At 36.9% G+C, this 24,292-nt stretch overlaps 1 protein-coding gene and 1 long non-coding RNA gene across 2 annotated transcripts; both read left to right on the forward strand.

The window, feature by feature from the left end:
- Window positions 1–13,903: 13,903 nt before the first annotated feature.
- Window positions 13,904–15,941, forward strand: LOC113330691 (probable serine/threonine-protein kinase WNK9). The gene is made up of 5 exons (XM_026577522.1): window positions 13,904–13,911; window positions 14,799–14,862; window positions 14,948–14,985; window positions 15,113–15,167; window positions 15,623–15,941. Exons 1-5 carry the CDS (start codon window positions 13,904–13,906, stop codon window positions 15,743–15,745), a joined length of 288 nt encoding a protein of 95 aa, XP_026433307.1. The 3' UTR covers window positions 15,746–15,941.
- A 291-nt stretch (window positions 15,942–16,232) lies between these two features.
- Window positions 16,233–17,187, forward strand: LOC113330557. Its single transcript, XR_003350313.1, has 2 exons — window positions 16,233–16,464; window positions 17,033–17,187. It is a non-coding gene; the product is annotated as an uncharacterized LOC113330557 (long non-coding RNA).
- The last annotated feature ends 7,105 nt before the right edge of the window (window positions 17,188–24,292 follow it).

The raw sequence follows: 24,292 nt of genomic DNA on the forward strand, positions 1-24,292 counted from the left end.
TCATGCGGCCTCAAAACGATCACTCGAAGATGGTTGTCCATGCTTCCATGTTAAGATGCTTAATCCGCGACTTGTTCAATCAAGCTTTAAAACAAGGATGATTCATACATATCGATTGTTTTGAGCTGCTTTCTTAAAAGCGATGCATTACATGCATCGAGCATACATGATGTTTCATGAATATCAATTCCATAAATAACTTAGTTATTTAACTTGATAGCATCGTATGTTATTTCTTGCGGAGGGTCCCACGACTTGACCCACTCATTCGAGACATCAAACATGTCACAAAATGGGGGATACTTACTGGGGTATTGGTCTGGAGGTTTACAGCGTGAGGCGTGCAACACGCCCATTACGAGAACGTTTCAGGAAGCATTGACGGTTAACGATGATGAGGGAAGTGGGAAAAGGCGTGATTGTGTGACAATCACCTACACGACCCCACTACTCCATCACTCAACTTCCTCCACTTCTACGAGATGAGTATTGCACTCAAATAACTTGTATAAATAGGTTCTCCAACCTATTTCCAAAGAACACGAACAACACAAGTGTTGTCACATTATCCAGAAAACACCCAGAACTGATAGCTTACATCATGCAGTCCAGTTCAACATTCTGATACAAGTCATAAACAACCAACACCTTCACAATCTCAACACCTTCTTCGCTTCCCTCCCTAAGATCAACCCCATCTCCTTCACTTTGTGATCGAAGCAAGTCTGGAACGGCCATTTCTTGGTTTATGCTAGAGTTGTACAGATTGATCTCTCGAACCTAAAAGCATTCCCGTGCAGTGCATTTGTTTAGGGTTTAGATTCGTTTCTCATCCACACACACACAAATTTACCAAACCAGTAGAATCAGTTTTCACCCTCAAACAATTGGCGACCATAGTAGGAGATTGATCTCTTGGTTGTAAAATCAGTTTCTCAAGATTTATTCCAGTTTTCTCAATTTCAGAATAGATCTTAGATTCAGTTCAATCATTAGATTCAATTTAGGTTCAACAACCAATTTTAATTCCGGTGTTCCACTCACTAAGAAGCTTCACGAAAATGTTTTTTCAAGCAATGCTACTGGAAATACCTTGGATAGCTATGCACCAGTAAATTTCCCAGATGAAAGGACCAGAAAGCCGCATGGAGACACAAGACGCGACTACTACTTAGAAGAACGCAACGGCTTCTCTCGAGATCCGGATGGAGGAATCCCCTTTTCTGCAACACCACAAGTGTTGTATGGAGCAAGCCAGAAATGCCTGAAAGGACCCACATCCAGAAAGACGAAGTGAAGATTCGCGTAGCCGTTGTTTCAGTATGGAGATATTCGATAACGAATTCAACACTAGTGGAGTCCTGGGAAGACACCTGCAGAGATTACAAAAAAAAGGGTCTATCTCTATTCCACCGCTGCTACCAATTTAATATCAGGAATATCCGCTATCACTTCATCAACAAAACGTGTAGATTCAGAATATGGTATAATTTCGGGAATTCATACATATACAATAACAAAGGAGGCTTGACACATCTTCAAATCATCATAAAGGGTTCGCCTATTATGTCAACCCGGATAAGAGAGAGCCCTGGACATCTTCAGGTCTACTCGAGCCGACACCTCAAGAGAACAGCCTCAAGAAGATAATGATTCCCGCGTCATCATGTCGAGAAAGAATCCGCAGTTTGGGCGAATCACTCAAGAATGTTTCAGCGAAACAATGAACATCCAAATGATCAAGAGATGACGGACCCGAGGTACTGCCACTGCCGAAGATTCATTCATCGCTTTACCAGTGAATGCAACGGCCTGAAGCATATTCTCCAAAGGAAGATTAACTCAGGAGAGTTACCCCCTTTCTCCGAAGATTAACGTGCGCAGTTTCATCGAAGTGATCGAACCAACTACGGGTTTCTCGAGGCGTGCCAGAATTGTACAGAACCTAAAAGCATTCTTGTGCAGTGCATTTGTTTAGGGTTTAGATTCGTTTCTCATCCACACACACCCAAATTTACCAAACCAGTAGAATCAGTTTTCACCCTCAAACAATTATGTACAACCAAATGCCTTTGTCAGTACCCATCTTTTTAGCGTGGATCTATGCTTTTCTGAAGAACATGTCATATCCTGGATCTTCCTGATTATGTGAAATCGGTTTTTGTCCAGGTTGAACTTATGTTCACTTTGAGAGTGATGTAGCCATAAGTATTTATGGGTGTCCCTGCATGATCCATGATTGATGATGGAGCGTGAATGGATTCTTGTCGTGTAATACCAGCAGCTCTGAGAGTTTTCAGAGGGATAACATTGGCAGCAGTACCAACATCAATCAACGCTCGCTTGAACTCGTTTCCTTTGAGATGGACTGTGGTGAGAAGTCCCCAGTTGTACATTTATTTGTCTGTTGATAAAGGCTCAGGGAGTGTCTCTTGAATCGATAAACGTTTACCTGACACGATGTTGTTCAATGAAGCAAACATGTCTTTCCTTTGAGCCTTTGATAAGTACAGCAATTCACAGACATGCTCGATTAAGGATTAAACTGCTTCTTTTACGGGTGGTTCATAGAAAGTGAAGGTTCTGACTGGGAGAGGGTCTCTGGTACTCCCTCAGTACCCAATTTAAGATCTCCTGGTTCGATCTTTTCTTTGAATATGCGCTTCAAAGTTCTGCAATCACTTGTGGGATGATTGACGAACCTGTGAAGGTGGCAGTACCTGGGATTCTCCATTTTTGCTTCAGTTGGCTCTCTTTGATGAACAACATTTTGATTGTATCATCTTGAACCCATACTTCCGGTAACTCGATCACTTCTTCATTATGAAGAGGGAGGTTTGAGTCTGTCTGATCATTCCCGTTTGTTGATACCGACGTTTCTGCATTTGAAAATAGGATGTTGGAGAATTGCTCTGATGATGTGTCTCATCTTTCCTTTCATTCCTTTCAGCAAAAACGTTTATTTAAGGCTAGAGATTGTACTATTGTTGACGAGGCGTCGGCTGCTTCGAGGCTCCTCGACCTTGCAGACTTTGCTCTTTCCAGTAAAGCAGGTGCAGTAGTCGCCGATCGTTTGGCTGCTTCATGAAGCTCTGAGAAAGTGTGGACTGAAGGTTTTACAGCAAGGCTTTGTAGACCGGGATCATTCTGTTGATACACAAGTCTACAAGTTGTTGCTCCGTGACGTTTGGATCATGACAGTCCAAGGCTTGAGCCATGAATCTTTTCACGTAGTCATTGGGATTCTCATTGCTTCTCTGAAACATTCTTCCAAGATCAGAGAGAGTAATTTGTTCTGACACAAAGAAGTAATTTCTGTAAAAGGCGTTAATCATTTTCCCCGATTGTTGATAGTTCCTGGTGCGATGTTGTTGTACCAGGTGTATGTCCTACCTTTCAAAGACTTTTAAAATTCCTTGAGGCGAACAACATGGTTATGTTCGTGTTCATTCAATGCTCCGGGAATGCTCTCGAGCATTTCCTGTTCCATCATACAAAGTGAAGGTCGAAAAGGTATAACCTTTCGGAATAGGGATCCTTTGCGTAGAAGCAGTGTATGGAGGTTGGTGACGATGGACATTTGGCGTGGTGCTTATCCCACGGTCCTCCATAAAGCGTTCCAGCTTTTTACGAGTGATGAAACCGGCAGGTTCTTTTGATGTCAATTTCTACGTAGCTTTTTGGGCTTCATCATCGTTAATTACATGGACTGGAACAACCTCTGGATCGACAATTGAAGATGTTTCTTTGCCCTTTTCTTTCTCCTGAGTTTTTTCTGAAATCTTGTCAGTGAGAGTCTTGAGATAATTGAATAGCTCCTTCTGTGTTGCAGACATGTCAGTTTGATTCTTTGTAAGAGTCTCTTGCACCTTGATAAGATCGGCCATGGTAGGTGGATTTCCCCTAACTTCCTCAGGGTGTCGGCCGAATAGGGGATGATCTTCCATGTTGGCGCGAGAAGGAATAACATCACCACCGTCAGTGTTAGAGGCGGGAATGGTTTCCGGGATATCCTCATTGTTATCGTTGCTAGTGCTTGCGTCATTTGTGTTGGAACCTATAACTAACCCAGACCATCCATCTTTGTGAATTGAGATTGCAACCGAGAGATTAATCTCCCATTGTGGTCGCCAATCTATTGATGGGGGAAAACGGTTTGCTGGTTTTTACGGGATTAAGGAGATGACCGTGTGGAGGAGACTCCTTGAACCGAGCAAATGCTCAACCTCACACAGATACAATGCAAGAAGGGAGTGCTTTAAGTTCGAGAGATAAATCTGTAGGACTCCGGCCTAATCCAAGACAATGGTCGTTCCAGAATCAATTCGGTCACAAGAGAGGATGGGTCGATTTGTAGGAGGGAAGCTGAGAAATGTGTGAGATCAATGGTGATCAAAGATTATAGGTGTGTTGTGTATTCTGCGTGAAGAAAATAAGATAAGCTCTGATTGATTGAATGCTAAGTTTTTAATCTCTTGTTTGTCTGCTTGACGAGAGATTGTTCTTATCCTTTCAATCATGATTCAGACACTTATTTATATTTCCAGAATTGTAAATACCTTGATCCCATGAAGTGTGACAGTTGCTGGAGTCAAAGAGTGGGGAAGTGGGAAATCGTGTCAAAACCAGTTGCTCATCGTGCAGAAACTTGGTTAATTTTCCACCCACTACTTTGGTAACTCCTCCAACTGATTGCACGACTTGCTCACATTCTCATCTTGTGTATGAACACACGTGCCATAGACCGCCAGACCAAAACCCTAGTTAATATCCCCCATGTGACGCGATTGACATCTCGTTATTGTGGAGTCAGTTACTGACTTAATGGGGCAATGAGTCCTTGTGTTGTTGAGTCGAACATGATTTGCAAATGTTCTGAGACTCATGAATTGAACATATCTGTTGAGCCAAAAGCATATTGTCGAATAATGTTGATAACTTAACGTGAGAAAATGTTGCTGAGATGTTGAATATTGATAGTTGAACCAATATTCCTTAGTCTGAGCAAATATTACTCGTCTGAGAAAATGTTGCACATCTGATGAATTGTTGGTGGCAGGACCAAATAAAATATTAATTTAAGATACTGACATCTAGGCCGAGCATAATAATAAAAGTGTTGATCACGGGATAAAATTATTGGTGTTTGAATCTGCTCAGAATTATGTTTTGCAGAGCTCTGGATTCGAAACCCTAATTTTTGATCAATTGATGATTTATTGAAAATCAACCATAGAGTGAAGGAGGGAACAGATACATGGGATGATAAGTCTACCATGTTATACTCAAATGAGCAAAATACCAAAGTTTCCTGAAGACCAGTTGGTGAAAGGATGATTAAATGTTGGTTTAATCATTTATTGAAATAATGCTCGTGTGAGCGTTAGGTAGTAAAACCTGATTATGGAGAGATGAGGGACCGACCAAGGGGTCATGGGACCAGCTCTTGGTGGTCGTGAGACCAGCTGATGGTCGTTTGAGCAAACTCCAAATTGTTTGAAAAGAGTTTCGACCCAATATGAGAAATTGAGTAAATTAGGTCAAAATTATTAAAACATGCAGGACAGTCTATTTTCAATCGTGTGTGGAAACAACACCAGTAAGTGAACCGAGCGTACTGAGTTTAACTGCTGGAATCAAACCTAAATTCACAAACCCTATAGCGTTCGATCGAGTTACACCTTGTAAGCGTACCTCAAGGCAACCTAGTTGAATAGAATCTGGTGACTAAGCGTACCTGTTATCCAGTGATACAAGGAGTTTTGGGGATAACAAAGCGTACCTTCTATTCTACGGTTGGTGATGAATGGTTCTAACGGAAGATAGACAAGTATTTTAATCCAGTTATCCCTTGGTAACGATGAAGGATTCCTTGATCGTATTTCTTTTATTATTATCTTTTTATTAATCTTAAAACAAATCCCCATTTGTGATTTACTTTATCTTGCTGATCAAATAACCTATCAAAAACGGTACACGCTAGAGATTCTCAATCCCAAAGAAGACTTTAAACTGAGCGGCCGTAAGAGATTTCGCCTAATTAGGTTAGTCTTCTCTCCGAATAGGTGGCTACACCAGTAACAACAACAAAAGAGGAAGTTGTTGTTACGAAGGATTAGTTTGCTAGAAAGGCAAACTTCAAGTATTTATAGACAAGGAAGTTTGGACACCAAGGAATTTCCAAAACCGAAAATATTCTCAAGATATTCATTAAAGCACAAATTCGGTTTCCATAATTTCTAGAAATGCTCTGTCCAAAAATAATGATCGAAATCTCTCGGAAAATCTAATTAGTAAATGCACATTACTAATTCTTTTAATTCCCTACAAAATGAGATTAATAACCTTAATTAAAATATTTTTAACTTACTTATGTTTCGATCCTGGGATTTTCTTCCTTTAGCTATTAAGGAATAACTTTGAAAAATTAAAAAAAATAAACATTCACAACACGTGTTCAAAGTATGTCGACATCCTTACTTTGTAAGTTCTCTTTCATACTTACAACCTTGAAACCGATTTGCCACACTTCCAAACAATTTTAGAATTGGTTCATCTGACTTTCAAGAACTATGTGATTGATCAAACAAACATTCAATCACAATCATGGGTTTAACGGTTCTACCAAAACAAGTATTGGTTTTACCTCCATGTGAGTATTGTGCATAGTCACACTAGATTTCCAAAATTCGGTTGACTAGGTACTAGGATCGGTTCCCCATATATATATGGTATCTAACTTATATGTGTTGCACATGTCCATAGGATCGGTTTCCCTTTGCCTAAAAACGTGATGCACATGTTCATAGGATCAGTTCCCCTTTCTGCTATAAACCTTGCTGCACCCCATACAAGGATCGGTTCCCCTTTGTGATGTATTGCACCTCTTACTAGGATCGGTTCCCCTTTCCCAAATTTGGTCAGAAAAAACAAAAACCCGATCATACCATCTCAGATGATTACTTAAGATCGGTTTCACTAATAAAAGTCATACCAATACATAAGTCAGGCCTTTGTGAATAATTCTACAAAGGACACAAACAAGTTGTGAGCGGTTATACTCAATCACACATATTGGTTGTTCATAAGATATGCAATGAATAACAAAACCAATAACACCTGGCAATTTCCTTTTCGGTTCACAAACAAGTTTATGAACTTACTTCCTCAGAACACATGTAAAACATTGTTCCCCAGGATGAAATCCTCACCTCATACCCATACATAATCACAATAGCGTTCATATGATTATGGCGATTTCTTATCTACAAAGCTTAATGGATAAGGAATAAACCTCGTATTGTATCCCTTAATACTATGTCTATCTAGAGTACAAATATGCTTCGCAGTTTTGTTTTCAATATGCACGACTTGAAAGATACGTTAGGGAATGAAACAGTTCAAGTCAAATGTCACTAACCTCAAGTGGAAGGATGATTGTTGTCGTTGTAGCTCCTTGCTTCTTCACATCTTCAAGACTTCGCAATACTTGTAATGTCTCATATCCTAATATTTTCAAGCTAACCTATACGAAGTTGACTCTAGTACATAATCAAGCGACTCTTAACATGAGTTTTGATTCACTAAAATATGACAACCAAACTTGACATACCAACGTTTGGTGGGTTCAACCGAGCTATGCTCTAACAATGCTAAAGATAGTTTCGGACTAGATTAGGTCTAAGAAGAATCGAACTATCCTTAAAGGATGAAGATTGAAGACTACAAGAAGACATCAACAAGTACTTCATCAACAAAGGTATGTGACTTATTTCATTTGGATTCTTGTTCAGTTCTACCTTTCTAATCTATCGAGATAAATGCTCATTCTATGGAACAATTCATATGACGGTAAATGTACATTTATATATATATATACTTGAGGTTATTTGATTCATGACCTTGGTAACAATAACCTTTGTCCCTGGAAAGATTCTCATGTTATAGTGAATGAGATTACGAATTCAGCGAGCCAAGAATCACTCAATTCCGAGTTATAACGATGAAGTTATGAGTGATTTATTAAAGTAACAGTTACAAGTGTTGTTGTAACTGTTACAGTTCGTTAGTAGGAAACAATCCATGGACTGTTTGTAACGGTTCACGGACTTGGGCCCAATTACGTGACTAGAAGTCTTTTTTAGTCAAATTGGTGATGTTTCCTTATCTAGGCAAGATGGCTATTAATCCAAAAATATTTGATTACAATATTAAAGTATTTGTGATTCCTTCCAAAGTTAGAATGTGATTTATTCACATAAATACAATGTTTGCTAATTAATTAATTATTTTTGCAAGAGTTGTAACTTAGGAAAGACTCCCAAAATTAGGAGAGTCTTGAAAAAGGAAAATAGCTTTGCGTAACTTCCAAGTTATTGTTCACTATAAATAAAGGGTTCATGAGTACTACACGTTTTCATCCCCTTTGAAAAATTGGTGTAAGCTTCATAAGGTTGTTTTCCATGTCTTCTGTTCTTCGTGAACAAGAGTGAGATAAAAGTATTTGTATTGGGGATCACAAAACCGAGTTGGATTAATCTTTGTGATTGATTATACAACTTGTAATCTAGGTTTTTCACCTCTTGTCTATACTAAGGTTTTCTCTTCTGATATAAAACCATTCAAGAGTTGTTGATTATAATCCCTAGGTTTTGATAAATTTCAGTTTCCGATCATATACCAACACTTGTTAGTCGAAATTGGAAGCTAGAAAGAAAAATTTGATTAAGGTATCTCGTAAAAATCCTTAAGAAGTTTTTAAACAAGATATCTCTAGATTTTTTCTAGTTGTTATTGTTGTGGAATAATTAGGTTTCTCTTCCTTTATTAAAGAGTATAATAATCCCTAATCTACAAGTTTGTTTTGATATTACTTTTACCTAGTAATTGTTTTTATCAAAATAAACACAAGATTTCCAAAACCTTGATTTACATCTAAAGGGAAATCAAACCAGTGTTTTGTGCAAACAAAATATCAAATCGTATCAATCGTGTTGTTGTATTTTCTAAAGTGAGCCTTGGGTTCTGCTAGAAGATTTACGAGAAGAATTCCTAAAGACAATCGGTGTTGTGCTAGGAGTTCTATTTGTGCTGAAGCAGGTATTACATCTAGTCTGATGTTTTTCGTGTTCTTGATGATGCAACAACAGAAGAGATTCATGAAACTCGACTGTGTTGGCTATCTGCTTCTCTACAGTTCCCCCCAACTCTCGATATTCTCCCCAAAATATCGTTTGGTCCTTTTTTAGGTGGGCCCATGTCTGTTTAGTCCTTTGGTCAAACGCCTTTACTTTTTGGTCCATAATTATTTAAAAATATTTAAATGGAAAAAAATACCCTTCTGTGTTAATTTTTTTTTGTAGCAGTTCATTCTTCAAAACGAACTCCTGTTAATTTCTACTTATTTTTTCAGAAATCACCTAAAAAAACAGAGTTCATTCCAGAAAATGAACTCCACATAAAACCTAAAAAAACAGAGTTCATTCAAGAAAATGAACTCCATATAAAACCTAAAAAAACAGAGTTCATTCCAGAAATGAACTCCATATAAAAACCTAAAAAAAACAGAGTTCATTCCAGAAATGAACTCCATACAAAAACCTAATAAAACAGAGTTTATTCCAGAAATGAACTCCATATAAAAACCTAAAAAAACAGACTTCATTCCAGAAATGAAGTCCATATAAAAACCTATACAAACCAGAGTTTTCCAGAAATGAAGTCCATATAAAAACCTAAAAAACGGACTTCATTCCAGAAATGAAGTCCGTATAAAAACCTATACAAACTAGAGTTCATTCCAGGAATGAAGTCCATATAAAAACCTAAAAAAACAGACTTCATTCCAGAAATGAAGTCCATATAAAAACCCATACAAACCAGACTTCATTTCTGGAATGAACTCCATGTAAAAACATCAGCATCATCATCTTCATCTTCAACAACAACAGCAACAGCAAAGAACTTCATCAAAATTCATCGTCGTCATTCATCTTCAACAACAGCAGCAACAAAAAATGACGAAAAACACCCAAATCTTCATCTTCTTCATCGATTTCAACAACATCATATTCATCGACGTTTTCAATATCATCTTCATCGATTTCATTATCTTCATCGTCGGCTTCAACAGAAACAATAACATCATCGTCTTCATCTTCTTCTTTATCAAAACGACAACAGAAAAAACTCTAAAAAACAGAGTTCATCTTCATCTTCAACACAAGAAGCAGCAACAACATGAGATCGTCGTCGTCTTCATCAAGTAGATCGGCTTCGTCATCGTCTTCAACATCAAATCTGATCAAATCATCCAGAAAAAGAAAAAAAAAAGAGAGAAAAGTAGATCCGAAAAACAAAAGAAGATGAGAGAGAAAGTAAACCTGAGAATGAGATATTTTCTAGTAATTTTGGTATATATGTGGTCACCCTAGGACCAAAGAATTATTTTCTAGGACCAAACAATAATATAAGGGTATTTCTGCCACCACACAATGAAAATTACATCATCCATGACATCACCTTAGGACCAAACCATAATTTTTAGGACCAAACTATAATATGTTTTCCCAAATAGGACCAAACAGACACATGACTGAGTCAACTGGACTAGACTCTCTCTAATATATTATTCCTAGGACCATATGGTATTTCCTACTTATATATATATCCAATAGGTGCGTGTATCTCAAGAAATACTCGAATTATTTTCTTCTTTTCTTTTCCCACAATCAATGGGAATTTTATTTTTTCCAAACTCTGTGTACGCGTCTTCTGCCTTCTGATTAACTCTGTATTGCATCAAAACATGGTCGAGATTTTATCCTTGTTTCCTTGTATAACTTAATCTTCCTTGTTTTAGCACAAACACCAAATATAACGAGATCTTCTTCCTTTTTTTAGTCTTAAAAACACGTCATCTCCCCTGCTAAATTAGGTATCAATATAATCCTACCCTCAAACCCTTGAAAATATCCAAAACATTAACTATTTCATATCCAAAATGTCAGAGAATATCATGTTCCCTGATTTATCGAGAATGGAAGATTATATCTTGTTTTACGTCAACAAATTCATGTGCCAAGCATGTTTAATATTAGCAGGCCAATTCCAGTCCATTCCAACAAATAAATCCTACTAAAACTCTTTTAAATTATCGTCTGAAATTCACACAGGTGAATAAAGCATTTTCCCACCAAAATTTTTCTTTAAAAGTGGAAGAAGAAAGGATGCCCCAATCCAGCTCCTTTGTGCCTTTATCATCTGGGTGCAAATAGTATATTGGGGTGCCCTTAGTAATTTCGGGGGTGTCGTTATCAATTTTTGGGTGCTCTTAGTGACTCTTCTTGGGTGCCGATGACAATATTCCGGGGTGCCTTTAACGTATTTCTGGGGTGCCTCCAGTACTTTCTCCCGGGGGGCAAACATCACTTTTCGAGCCAATTTTTCCACAAAAGTTCATTTCTCCAAAACACCTACAAAGAAATAAAATACAAAATAAATGCAAAAATAGGTACTAACAACATAAAAAATTGAGATAAAAATAGACATACAAATGCGTCTATCATGATGATTCTGTCTTAGTCACTTGTGACAAAGAAGAAAAGACTCAACTCAACACTCCTTTGTGCTCAATCTTATGAAAGCTGAGGAGGCACATGAAACTGATCACATGATCTCTTGGTTATTATATGACTAATTAACATCTTCAGGAAGATTTTTCTCTTCTTTACTCATAACTTATCTATCCATAATTGATCATTTGATAGAAAAGGTAATTTTGAGTTTATGGTGTTTATATCTATAGGTCATATATATGTATAGCTCTTGTTTAGACGGTTAAAACGAACCAAAAATCAATTAATACGGACCTCGTATGCAAAAGTTATGGCTAAAACAGTTTTAAGTGTGGATTCATGTTGGAACCGACCCTAGCCTATGTTAGGATTCATTATGGTAGAAACAGTCCCTGCTTAGTCCATACGAAGGAGTGTAAAATTGTTTTTCCCATTACTTCTTCGTCCGAACTCGGAATGACCTTTTTCTTTTTGGGTTGATTTCGTAATTTAAATTCCTACAATATTGAGGTGATTTCAATACTTTATTTTCTCCTGAATATTTATGGTGTCTGCAATTGATTTTATGGGATAAAACGTAGTGTTTCAATCCTATATATTGGCTCGGTTTCTTATGGTTAGTGACTCTTGAGTATAGCCGATCATAAGTCATGTATTTAGCATAACATATGAGTTTCGGTTTTAGGCATTTACTATTGGCACGTAATAGATAAAATCAGTTCAACCTTTCTCTGGTAAAGGTTGTTTTGCTTGTTATTTTTTTGTTTTTACAGGGGAATAACAACTAACATGGGGAGAGTTCTTATTGAACCGGTTCTTAAGATATATCTTTGTGGGGAGAGTGATTGTGGAAATCGAGGGAAGAATTATGCTCATAATCTTTCCTGATATGAAAACTAAGTTAATTCTGATCTTAGTTTGTCATGTCGAAACGTAAGGTACGATTTTTGTGTTAGTTAATCATCTTCCTGTTAAGAAAAGCTGATTTAATTGCATATTCTTTGCTTTTGCTTAATGAAATATGATACATTTGTTATATTTCCATTATTTTTTATGGATTGTTGTGTTTCAATTGTTTCCGGTTAAGAAAAACTTTGTCAATTCTGATTTTTGTTTTTGCTTAACGAAAAAGGAATCATTTATTTTAGTCCTTTTGATTCCTGATAAGCATAACTAAGTTAATCCTGATCTTAGTTTAAGCTTGTCAAATTTAGGATTCGATTATTCAAGTCTAATCGATTCCTTGATGAGAAAAACTAGTTGACTAACCTAGTTTTTGTCTTGTCCAAAAGAAGGTAAAATTGTTTTAAGAATAATTAGAAGCTTATAAGAGAAGTTGACTTAATTTTGATCTCTTTTGAGTCTTATCGAATAAAGTGATTATACATACATAATTGATTCGGTTTTATAACTAAGTTTTCTCATTTTCCTAATCGGACTAAGGGAAAATTGCTTCGGGAAATTGTTTCCTTAATGGCATACTAAAACAAGATTACTTAGATAGTTTCGGTTTTAGTATTGGTTATCTAAAATGGTATGTAACATTTTTGTGCTTAACTTTTATAGGTTGTACAAGTTTTTATGGATTTGTAAGATCCTTTCGGTTTGCTCTTATGTTTATTCATTTATTTGTCATTTTCGTGACAAAAAGGGGAAGAAATATATGGAGTAAAACAAGTGATTTATGATCACTAGGAAATGATATATGTGCTTAAAACGTTATATCTAATGAAAGAATACAGCATAAACTAAGGGGGATGAACATATCATCATGTTGTGTAGTATTTCATACTACAAAAGGGGAATAATAAAGATGTTCGGATTGAAAAATTTACCTAGATTTCCTTTATGGGGAGTAAAGCTTTTTTTATTCAAATGTCAACAACGGTATTTATTTTTTGAATGTGTGCAGGAAATTGTGTCGTTAAAACTTGGAATCAAGTGTATGAGAATAAGCTATTTTATAATTCGTTTATCTCCAAATGTATTAGATTTTTGTCGCTAAAATCAGCAAAGGGGGAGATTGTTAGAGCATTGCTCAGTTGAACCCACCAAGCGTTGGTATATCAAGTTTGGTTGTCGTATCTTAGTATCAAAACTCAATCAGAGTCGCTTGATTAAATGTATTAAAGTAAACTTCGTTTAGGTTAGACTAGAAAGTCTAGGAATGTTGAGACATACAAGTATTACCCTGAACACTTGAAGAACGTGAAGACGTATCGAATACAATAAAGACATCATCCTTTCACTTGAGGTTAGTGATACTGACTTGACTTGTTTCCATTCTTATCATTACTTTCAACTCGTTTAAGATAAAAAAACATAATATGCGAGGGTATATTTAATACTCTAGTATTAGACTTGGTCATATTATTATGATCAAAGTGTCAATGAAGAATATTTAATTACGAAGTATAACGTTTATCTTTTGAACTTCGTAAATGCGACAGCGACATAATCTATGTAACTCGTTACTTGATTGTATATTAGATATATGTGTGATTTCATCCTAGGAAATTGTGTTTCATTTCATATGTCTAAAGTAAGTACATATACGAAACTTGTTTCATAATCAAAAAAAAATCAATAGGTGTTTTAGTCCGATTTTATATGAAGATCCGTTGGATGACCAGTTCGTACCTAAGGGGAAAATTAAGGTAGAACCTATCTTAACTTATTTTGAGAATCAAGGTAGAACCGATCCCTATCTATCTATTCTTATAAGGTAGAATCGATCCCTTTTTATCTATCTTTATAAGGTATAACCGATTCTATTAAGAAAACCCAATTTTTAATATCACGTACACTTTAGGTTTGCGTGATTTTGGTAAGAAAGTTATAGTTGTCGACATTGAAAACGTGGGGGTACCAAATACACCAACTTTTTCTTAGGAAACCTGTATGGAATAAACTCAAATATAATTACGAGAGTTCAACTTAATGAATCTCAATCAGGAAAGATATGAAGAGCTTATATCTCTTTCTCTCACAACCAGAATGTTACAGATAGAGCTGGCAAACAAGTCGAAACCCGCGGGTTAATCCGTGCCCGGCCCGTGAAAACCCGAACCCGGACTGGCTGGTTTCTAAACAAGCCGGGTTCGGGTTGGAGAAATGGTGACCCGTCGAGAAACGGGTTAACCAGGCCCGGACCGTGAAACCGCGGGTTAACCCGTTAACCCGCTCTTCTATTTATGCCGCGTGTCTCTTCTCCTGCCCTAGGTATAAAAACCTGAAAACCCTAGATTTCTATTTCTTTCGTCTTCTCCGTCCGCACTCCGCAGCCGTAGTTCCCACTTCTCCTCCGTCTCTTCTCATTTTTGTTACATTCTTTCTTTCTTTTTTTCATTTAACTTTTTTTTATTTTGCAGTACAATGAAATCCTTGGGAAAGGTGCTTCAAAGACAGTGTATGAAAAAATCTCTAGGCCCCTTTCATGAAATTTCTAAAAAGTCTGAAACTTTGGGGATTTTGGAAAACTGAAGCTTGTTAAATTTTGATTTTAGTTGATTTTTGGTTTTGTTGTTTGATTTTAGGTATAAAGGGTTTGATGAGTATGAAGGGATTGAAGTTGCTTGGAATCAAGTCAAGGTATATGATTTCTTACAAAGTCCTGAAGATCTTGAGAGATTATACTGTGAAATCCATCTTCTCAAGATATTGAAACATAAAATATCATGAAATTTTATACTTCTTGGGTTGATAACTTGATACAGCAAAGAGGAATATCAATCTTGTCACTGAAATGTTTACTTCTGGGACTCTTAGACAGTTAGTAGTGTTTAAATTGGCGTTCTCATCAATTTTATGATCTCATTTATGTATCTGATTACATGGGTCTTTCTCCTGATTCTCAATTGGCTTAATATACAGCAGCATAATTTGTTCCAACTTCCAAGCAATTATGCTTATTCTATGTTCTCAATTGGATTACATGGGTCTTTCTGATGTGACTGCGATAAATAATTCTATGTACTAAGCAATTATGCTTATTCTTTCTGAATTTAGATGTTTATATGTCTGATTTTGATTTATTTTATATGCAGGCGAGTTTATTTTACAAGCTGGGGAAGTTGACAACAGGGAGGAGAAAATTAAGAGTAACTATGTTTGCTGGACTTGTTGATCAGGCTTTGATTGTTGCTCTTATTGTTATATTTTTCGACTGATTTATCGGATTTGTCGCCATGGTAGATAGATTGATAGATAGATCGGAAAGTGAAATAAAAAATATGTATAACAATTGGCATGAATTGAGTTGTAGAAAATTTCATTAGATTTGTCTATCTAGAATGACCAATTATCTCATATCATTTTTTATGCCTAATTAGTATGTTTTTCAGAAACATTGCTGCTAGCTGAGTAGCTTACCCGATTTATTGGACAATTTCCAATTCTTGAAATCGAAACAGAAAGGATCTGACCAACATACTTGCCGGTGATATACCACTATGTTGCTTATGTAATTTGTTGGATCATTCATTGTCATGTTAAGTGTTGGAAACCATATGAACAGAAGCTATTTCCTGTCTTATGTGCATTTTCTCTTCTGCAAATTCTGTCTTACCCAATTTAGAAGTAAAAAAAATAAATGTACCTGCGAACTGGTTTCACCTTCTCTGGATCATATGCAGAAGATAAATGGATCACAACTAATCTCCGCCGCTGCGGGATGTTTCTATGACTAAATAGAGTGGTCGTGATGGAAAATAATGGCACATAAAGAACTTACTGACTTGTCGTTCTTCACTATATGAAGAGAGAAATGCAACTGAGCTAGATAGTAATGCACGTGCCCTGCTTCTCCATCTTGCGCTGCACTCATCTTTCTACGCTGATATCGAATTCAAGAGAAAGTGGAAGAATTGAGGAAGATGAAAACTATGAGGTACTGAATTTCAATTTGCATTTCATTTTCCTTTCATAGTTTCACCTTATATATCAATAAAACTAGCACCTTTTATAACAAAACAGGATCACATATAAAATGGGGAGTTTTGAATTGAAGTAATGAAAAAAAAAAGTTTATCAGAAAACAAGATGAATTGATGTGTGGGGGACCATATGATTGATCCTTTTCTTACATGCGCCAAGACCCAGTTATTACAGCTCGATAAGCAATATGAGAATTGACAGGACCATTCACGGTCTGCCATGCCTAACTTAAAAACACTTCGTGGGCATCTTATAAAAGCTACTACTCATCCTATGATAATATATAAAGTTTTAGTACGTTCGCATTGATCATGTAGGGATATGGCGTGTGTAATCAACGCAGGATATCTAGTTCACAGTGCTAGAGAAGTAGGTAGGTTACTTTTTGTTTAATTTGGCACCTTATGAACCTTACGTGCGTGACAATTACCAATTGATAGAGGTAACAATACCAAGAGTTTGCTATTCACTGGGTTAACAATTCAGAAATGTTACTGACGAGTGCGAACTTTTTCTTGCAGATCCAGTATTGTTAGAGAAAATTGTGCGTGAAAAACATGTAACAACACAGTGGTCTTATAATTTATATGCTTATTCTTTCTGCATCAATCTAAACAGAAGTTGTAAAATTTTTACGAGAAATACGATTAACCCTGTAAAAGTTTGATTCCTTTCATTAAGTTTTAGCGTGTGACAGTCTAAATCTGTCACTGTGACTGTTGAATCTGTTGATTGGATTGGTTCATAATCAGAGGAAACTCTGTCAAATCGGTTTCTGGCGAGTTGACTCACCATAAACGGGTTAACCCGTGAACCCGCAGGTTTAACCCGTCACGGGTGAGGGTTGAAGAAATGACTACCCGTGAAGAATACCAACCCGCGGGTTTTGACCCGTAATAACCCGAACCCGTGTAACCCGTAACAAGCCAGACCCGACCCGCCCGTTTGCCAGCTCTAGTTACAGAGACTAGTCCGTGAACCTAATTATACTGCGAGAGTACTTGGACGATTCCAAAGATCAATATCCAAGAATCAATCAAGTCATATCCACCAATTGCGATGAAATTATCTACTTCAATTGATTTTCACATACAACCTGTGATATTTCAATTATAAGATAAACGATATAATACGGAAAGAAATAACACAGACACCAGAAATCTTGTTGACTAATAAGCACGTAAGTGCTACCTTTTATACCCATATTTATATTAGCTAGGACTCGATAGCTTGGCTAATAACACTGTTTTAGTGTTTTTGTAAAAAGTGCAAACAATTCCGATCATCCAGGAAATAAATGGCTAAACATAAGAAAAATGGCGTCTTCGACAAACATGTTACTTCTGGAGGCACCAAAGGAGTCACAGCTTAATGAGTCTGCGGGATGGCAAGCTAACAATTCATGTGCCCGCTACCTTGCCATTTCATGGCCAGTAAACAACAAAGTGGAAGAACATTTTAGCATTGTGCACCCGAGGGGTATTAAATTTGATTGACACTTGACCTTGGGAGTACATACTACTTGGGTGTACTATATACCCTTTCTTCTTATCACTTCAAGACTCCCACTAGAAGGAAATAACATCAACCGATTGAATGGGGTTCGCTATGGATCAAAATGGCGTAATGTCCTTAAACTACGAAGGGGACCGTAATGTCCTTAAACTTCTATTGGGACCGAAATGTCCCTAAACTACGAAGAGGACCGCAATGTCCTTAAACTTCTGAAGAGGACCGAAATGTCCCTAAACTACGAAGGGGACCGAAACGTCCTTAAACTACGATCTGAAGATTTTTTTTTCACAAAAGTGTTGAAAAAAAAAAACTGAAGTTAAATTTCTTTTGTCCAAGATGGGAATTCGTGATCTACATGCTCCATCTTGAGGGAGGGTATTAGGAAATAATATATGAGAGTCTATATTTAGGAGATATGCACATTAAGTTGTGAGAGTTATATTAGGAAAGTGTCTATGTTTAGAGTTTGATCTTAGTTAGGAAAGTGTCTTGAGTGGTCGTCAAGTTTGTGAACAATATAAATAGGTTGTTGAGTCGTGAAAGTTGATACCGAATTATTATCAATGTAGTCTTTTATGCTTCCGCGTTTATGCTCTCCTCTCTCTTGCTCGATCCTTAACATGGTATCAAAGCCAGGTGAGAGGAAGAGGGAGGAGAGAAAGATAGAGTTTTCATTGTTTTTGTTTTAGGGTTTATGAGAGAGTCGTTAAAAAAAAAAAAAAAAAAAAAAAGACGTTTGACAGTATGGTGCGTATGGAGATGGGAGTGTGCTGATGGCCATTTGCAGTCGATCTAGAGAAGAAAACAGAGATGTTGATCGGTATTTAGAAGTTGATGTATATGAGTTATGGAGGCGACGTTTGCTGGAGATTTGGGGTTTCACAATCCTAAGATCAGCCGATATTATTGCTTGCCGGAAGAAAAAAAATCACAGTAGTGAACAGTTACAAAAGCGTAACTAAAGAACTGTTACAGTTGAACAATAACAGAAGTGTGATAGAAGAAAGGGTCACAGTTTGTGACAGTAAGTGTGACAAAAGAATTGAGACGTTGCAGAAAGCAGAATTGATGTTAGTTATTGCTTGTGGCAGAAGCGTAACAAGAGAAAGATTGTGAGAGAATCTTTAAGAACAAAGAAGTGTGAAGGTTTCGCAACAATAGCGTGACTGGAAGAAGAGAAGAAGAAACAACATTCATGTTGTGAAGAAAAAAAAAACAATCACCAAGAGGTGATGAGAAAAAGAACAACAATAGTAAGTTAAAATCCTATGAGTTGTCGAGAGAGTACAAAAAGTATTCTATCGAAGAAACCAAGAAAACAAGAGTACAAGAAGTATTCTTCAGAAGATGGGACCGTAATGTCCTAAAACTACAAAGATGGGACCGTAATGTCCTTAAACTTCCAAAGATGGGACCGTAATGTCCTTAAACTTCCAAAGATGGAACCTTAATGTCCTTAAACTTCCGAAGAGGACCGAAACGTCCTAAAACTACGAAGAGGACCGAAATGTCCCTAAACTACGAAGGGGACCGTAATGTCCTTAAACTTCTATTGGGACCGAAATGTCCCTAAACTACGAAGAGGACCGCAATGTCCTTAAACTTCCGAAGAGGACCGAAATGTCCCTAAACTACGAAGGGGACCGAAACGTCCTTAAACTACGATCTGAAGATTTTTTTTTTCACAAAAGTGTTGAAAAAAAAAAACTGAAGTTAAATTTCTTTTGTCCAAGATGGGCATTCGTGATCTACATGCTCCATCTTGAGGGAGGGTATTAGGAAATAATATATGAGAGTCTATATTTAGGAGATATGCACATTAAGTTGTGAGAGTTATATTAGGAAAGTGTCTATGTTTAGAGTTTGATCTTAGTTAGGAAAGTGTCTTGAGTGGTCGTCAAGTTTGTGAACAATATAAATAGGTTGTTGAGCCATGAAAGTTGATACCGAATTATTATCAATGTAGTCTTTTATGCTTCCGCGTTTATGCTCTCCTCTCTCTTGCTCGATCCTTAACAAACTTCCATGGTTTTGGATTGTGTACGAGAAGGTTAAGTTGGGATTTTGAAGATGCTCATAAAGTTCAGGTGTGGTGATTCTCTCGAGTTCGTTATAGCAGCACAGAGAGAAGACGCGAGACTAGATGGATGATTGCAGGTGAGTCTGGAGGAAGGTGCTATGGCCGGAGTTTAATGGCCGAGTTGAGCTGGGCAGAGAAGTTGCAGCTGGTAGGTTAACGGACTTAGTACGGAAAGTAGGTGCTGCAGTTGGAGTTTGGAATGAGCTGAATTGGTCAGGGACTGAATAATGCCTTGCTGGTGACGAGATTCTGTGTTTGGATTTGGCAAGGGAAAATTAGGCGCAGGCCCAAAAAAAATAATATTTTCATTGTCAGGCCCACGATTAATTTTTGGTACCGTGACACCCATAATTATTTCTCTGACACCCAAAATTATCCAAAATTATTAATAATTAATACATAACTCGTTATGAATACTATTTTTTCAGGCATAACTCGTTATGCAGCCTAATTTTTCAGGGGTATAATTGGAAACACAACTTGGATATAACATATCTAAAAATCCGCGCCTTGGAATTTTACAAATTTTATATTGTTGGAAATCTTTTTAAGAGAGCTACACAACGAGTACAAACAACAATATCAATTTTTTTTTTCACGAAAAAATCGGAGGTGATCATCATTTTAGGCTAAATTTTCGAAAACTTGATACATAACCATTATGCAGCCACCAAAAAAGATGAATAAGACATTCTGCAGACGCATAACGAATTATGTAACCATTTTCTCGACTGCATGACACATTATACATCTGCCTAACAAAGTTATGTATGTATAACAAGTTATGTAGCCATTGTTTTGGTTGATTTTAGCGCGTACATAAAAAAATTGATGCATAATGCATTATGCATCTATATTTACGGATGCGTATAAGGTTGTGCATCTATTTTCTCGATGCATAAAATATTGTACAACAATTTTCTCGATGCATAATGCATTATGCAGCCATATTTTCGGATGCATAACAGATTATGCATCAATTTTCACGACTGCATAACATGTTATGCAGATATTATTGTAGGTGCATAACAAGTTATGCTCTCTTTATTTTTATTGGTTTCAATAGTGACAAAAAAGTTACTACATAACGTGTTATGCAACCATTTTCTAAATTGCATAGCAAGTTATGCAACAACTTTTGTATATGCATAACAGGTTATGCAACCATTTTCAAAGCTGCATAACGAGTAATGCATCAATCAAGTCTTAGCTTCCTTGTTTAGGTCATGGCAGCAGCAACACCTCTGATTCAATCGACTACTCATACAACATGCATCATCTTCCCTCCACTTCCTTGCTTATTCTCTGACCAGCTAACCAACAACAATATCTCATTTATTCTCGACTAGTGCAGCCAACAAACATCTCCACTTCGAATTCAAATCAGCCAACAAACAGTCCATCTCCGAGTTCCCACTGCAGTCGCAGTTTTATCTCCACATTCTTTATCTTTAATTCGCAGTATGAACCACAGTCCTATTTAGATTCCAGTTTCTCCAACTAAAATTATCTCAGTCATTAGAGGACGCAAAGCCAACACAGCTAACTCCAAGTCATCACCGGCAACAGTTGTTCACCCACCTTCGACTTCCTAACCTCCAACTCTCGAGAGTTTTAACCCTTGTTTATATTTGCCAAACAACACCATTTTTAGTCATAATCTACTGTAGATTGTAGAGAAAAAGAATCCATGCCTTCATAGATCGAACCCTTTCGTGCAGACACTAAACCGATGGCAGCGACAACAGCTCGAACACAACACCCATCCTTCATTCGATCAAACATCCAACAGACCATTCATCTCCTTTGCGAACAGCTCCATTGGACCACTTGACATTTCTCTTCTTCAGTGATGTGCATTTCTTTCCTGCCCGGTAGTAACAACTCTAACCATCTACCCAATCCAGCGAACATACAATGAGCTCAATCTTTCCACGAATCCCATTTTCAGTCTGTGCATCAGCTTCTTGTTCACGTCCATGGAAGCGATCTCAATTTCCTCAACTCTATACTTTATGCAGAGCCAATTTTGCTCGCTGCCAGTTCCGCTTCTTGGATACAGCTCAATTCTGTTTCTCCCTGCCAGTAACAACTTACCCTCTCCTTGTTGTTTCTCATCTTCTCCATAGTAAACTCACGGCTAAAACTCCACAGATCCATTATATTCCACCATCTGCATCTCCCATTAAGCATACGTGGAACCATCTAGTACTTGAGAAGGTTGTGTGCAACCCGTGGCATAGGTTGTGTTCTTCGAGTGTACTTGAGAAGGAAACCTTCGGCTGAGACACCCGGTACTCGTAAAATCGATGGAAGAAGATTAATAGATACACAATCTGAATTGAAATTGCCATCCGAAAATAGTAAATCCATAAAGATTTACTAGAAGACTAGAAAATCTCCAATTATTTATAATGTCTTAATCTTGCTTGAAATTTTCCGGTTCACTACCAGATTCTCTTTATGTTCATCACAGCAGTTTCTTGCTTGAAAACCCCATCAACCACTATATTCTTCAATAGCAACAACCCATGGCAGTAACATCTCCATTAACCTTCTCAGACCCTATAATCAACCAAACCCATTTGTTATTTCATAACATAACTTCAATTTCTCCTTCTTTGTTCTCTGTTGCATCTCAACTTCATGTATTCATTGTAAACTCTAACACAACCACCGTAAATCCATTTTTCCATCTACGAATTCAAACCCCCCTTCCTATAATTCAATTTTTATACCTTCAGTAAACCCTAACCTTCTATATAATGACCTAATTAAACCCATCAGAACACACTCCTCAATCGTCAACAACATCAGCGATTCAACTTCCAAATCCCACATCGATTTTCAACAGTAAAACCACTTCAAATAATATTTTTACTGGCAAGAAGAAGGTCCAAAAATAGCATCAACAGATCTAGAAGCAGATAATAATCTTTTCCCTCTTCTTCTCAATACAGCGGAAGCCATGGAAAAAAAAGAAATCTCGGGAAAACATGATTTTAGAAAATAATGGATATGGGTGCGTGCATGAACTTCTCCGCCCATGGGTGTTACAGTGGATAAAATCTTTAAAATAGGTGTGATAGTAGTTTCCACATTTGGCAATTGGAGCTGGTAATGGACCCGAATGGACTGGGCCTTGGAAAGTGTTGCTAGGTCTTATGTTAGACTGGAGGGAGCACCTATATGAAGATAAACGAACAGAAAGTGTAGGAGGCCGGTTTTGGAGTTCTGTTTTGGAGACGGGGTTATGGCTGCAGAGCCAGCGACAAGAAGAAACGAAGAACAAGGGTTTGAAGTTTCATTTCTCGCTTTTGATTTCAATTAGCTAAGGATTTATTGGTATTTGTTTATCGTTTTTAAGAAAGTCATGGCTAGCTAATTCCATGTTAGGGTGAAAGGATGAATTTGTAGGATTTATTTGTTTTCATGAACAAAGGTTTTCACCCATTGAACTTAATTTTAATAATTTTGTCTCTATCAATGTTTATTTTCTAGCTAGATTTTTCATGTGCTATGCCATGTATAGTTCATTGTTGGATTAGTAGAAAAACTCATTGAACCTAAGTAATAATTGAATGATGAATATTCCTTGACTCTTCATGCCATGTATGATTAGTGCTTGCTTAGAAATTCTATTTTTAGGTGAGAACAAATAATTCATTTTTGATGATTCTTGTCAATGATTCGTAAATGCAATATCTTCCATGTATGAGTAGTTAGGTTTGCCGCTCTACATGAGTTTATTTGAGGCCCTTTGTGATTGAATACGAGTAGTTTGCTTACAGCGGATTCCTAGAACCCTAACATCTTCATATTCCTGGTTACCGTCTTTCCCATTGATTCTATTTTATTAGTTTAATATTATTATTTCATTTTCAATTTCTAAAAATCCAAAAATATTATTTCTGATTAGTTTTATTAGAGATATTGATTACAGTATTTCCATCGCTTCTGTGGGTTCGACCCGTACTTGCCGTTGTTTACTAGTTAGACACCGTGCGATTGCGGTATTTATAATAGGGTTTTCCGAAATCCCATCAATTTTTGAAGCCGCTGCCGGGGAGAGGTTGTGAAATATTGTAATTGGTATTTTTGATTTTTTAAATAGCTAGTTTTCTTTTCTTTTATTTTCTTTTATTTTTGTACAATATTTTTATTTTAGGTTTTCTTTTTCAATTTG

Source organism: Papaver somniferum, unplaced genomic scaffold (assembly GCF_003573695.1).
Source record: "Papaver somniferum cultivar HN1 unplaced genomic scaffold, ASM357369v1 unplaced-scaffold_118, whole genome shotgun sequence".
NCBI classification, from domain to species: Eukaryota; Viridiplantae; Streptophyta; class Magnoliopsida; order Ranunculales; family Papaveraceae; genus Papaver; species Papaver somniferum.

Excerpts from the sequence above, each read along its gene's own strand:
- LOC113330691 (XM_026577522.1), top strand. Across the intron at positions 14,863-14,947 it reads TCCGTCCGCACTCCGCAGCC|TACAATGAAATCCTTGGGAA; the intron begins GTAGTTCCCACT and ends TTTATTTTGCAG. Across the intron at positions 15,168-15,622 it reads TTGCTTGGAATCAAGTCAAG|GCGAGTTTATTTTACAAGCT; the intron begins GTATATGATTTC and ends TTTTATATGCAG.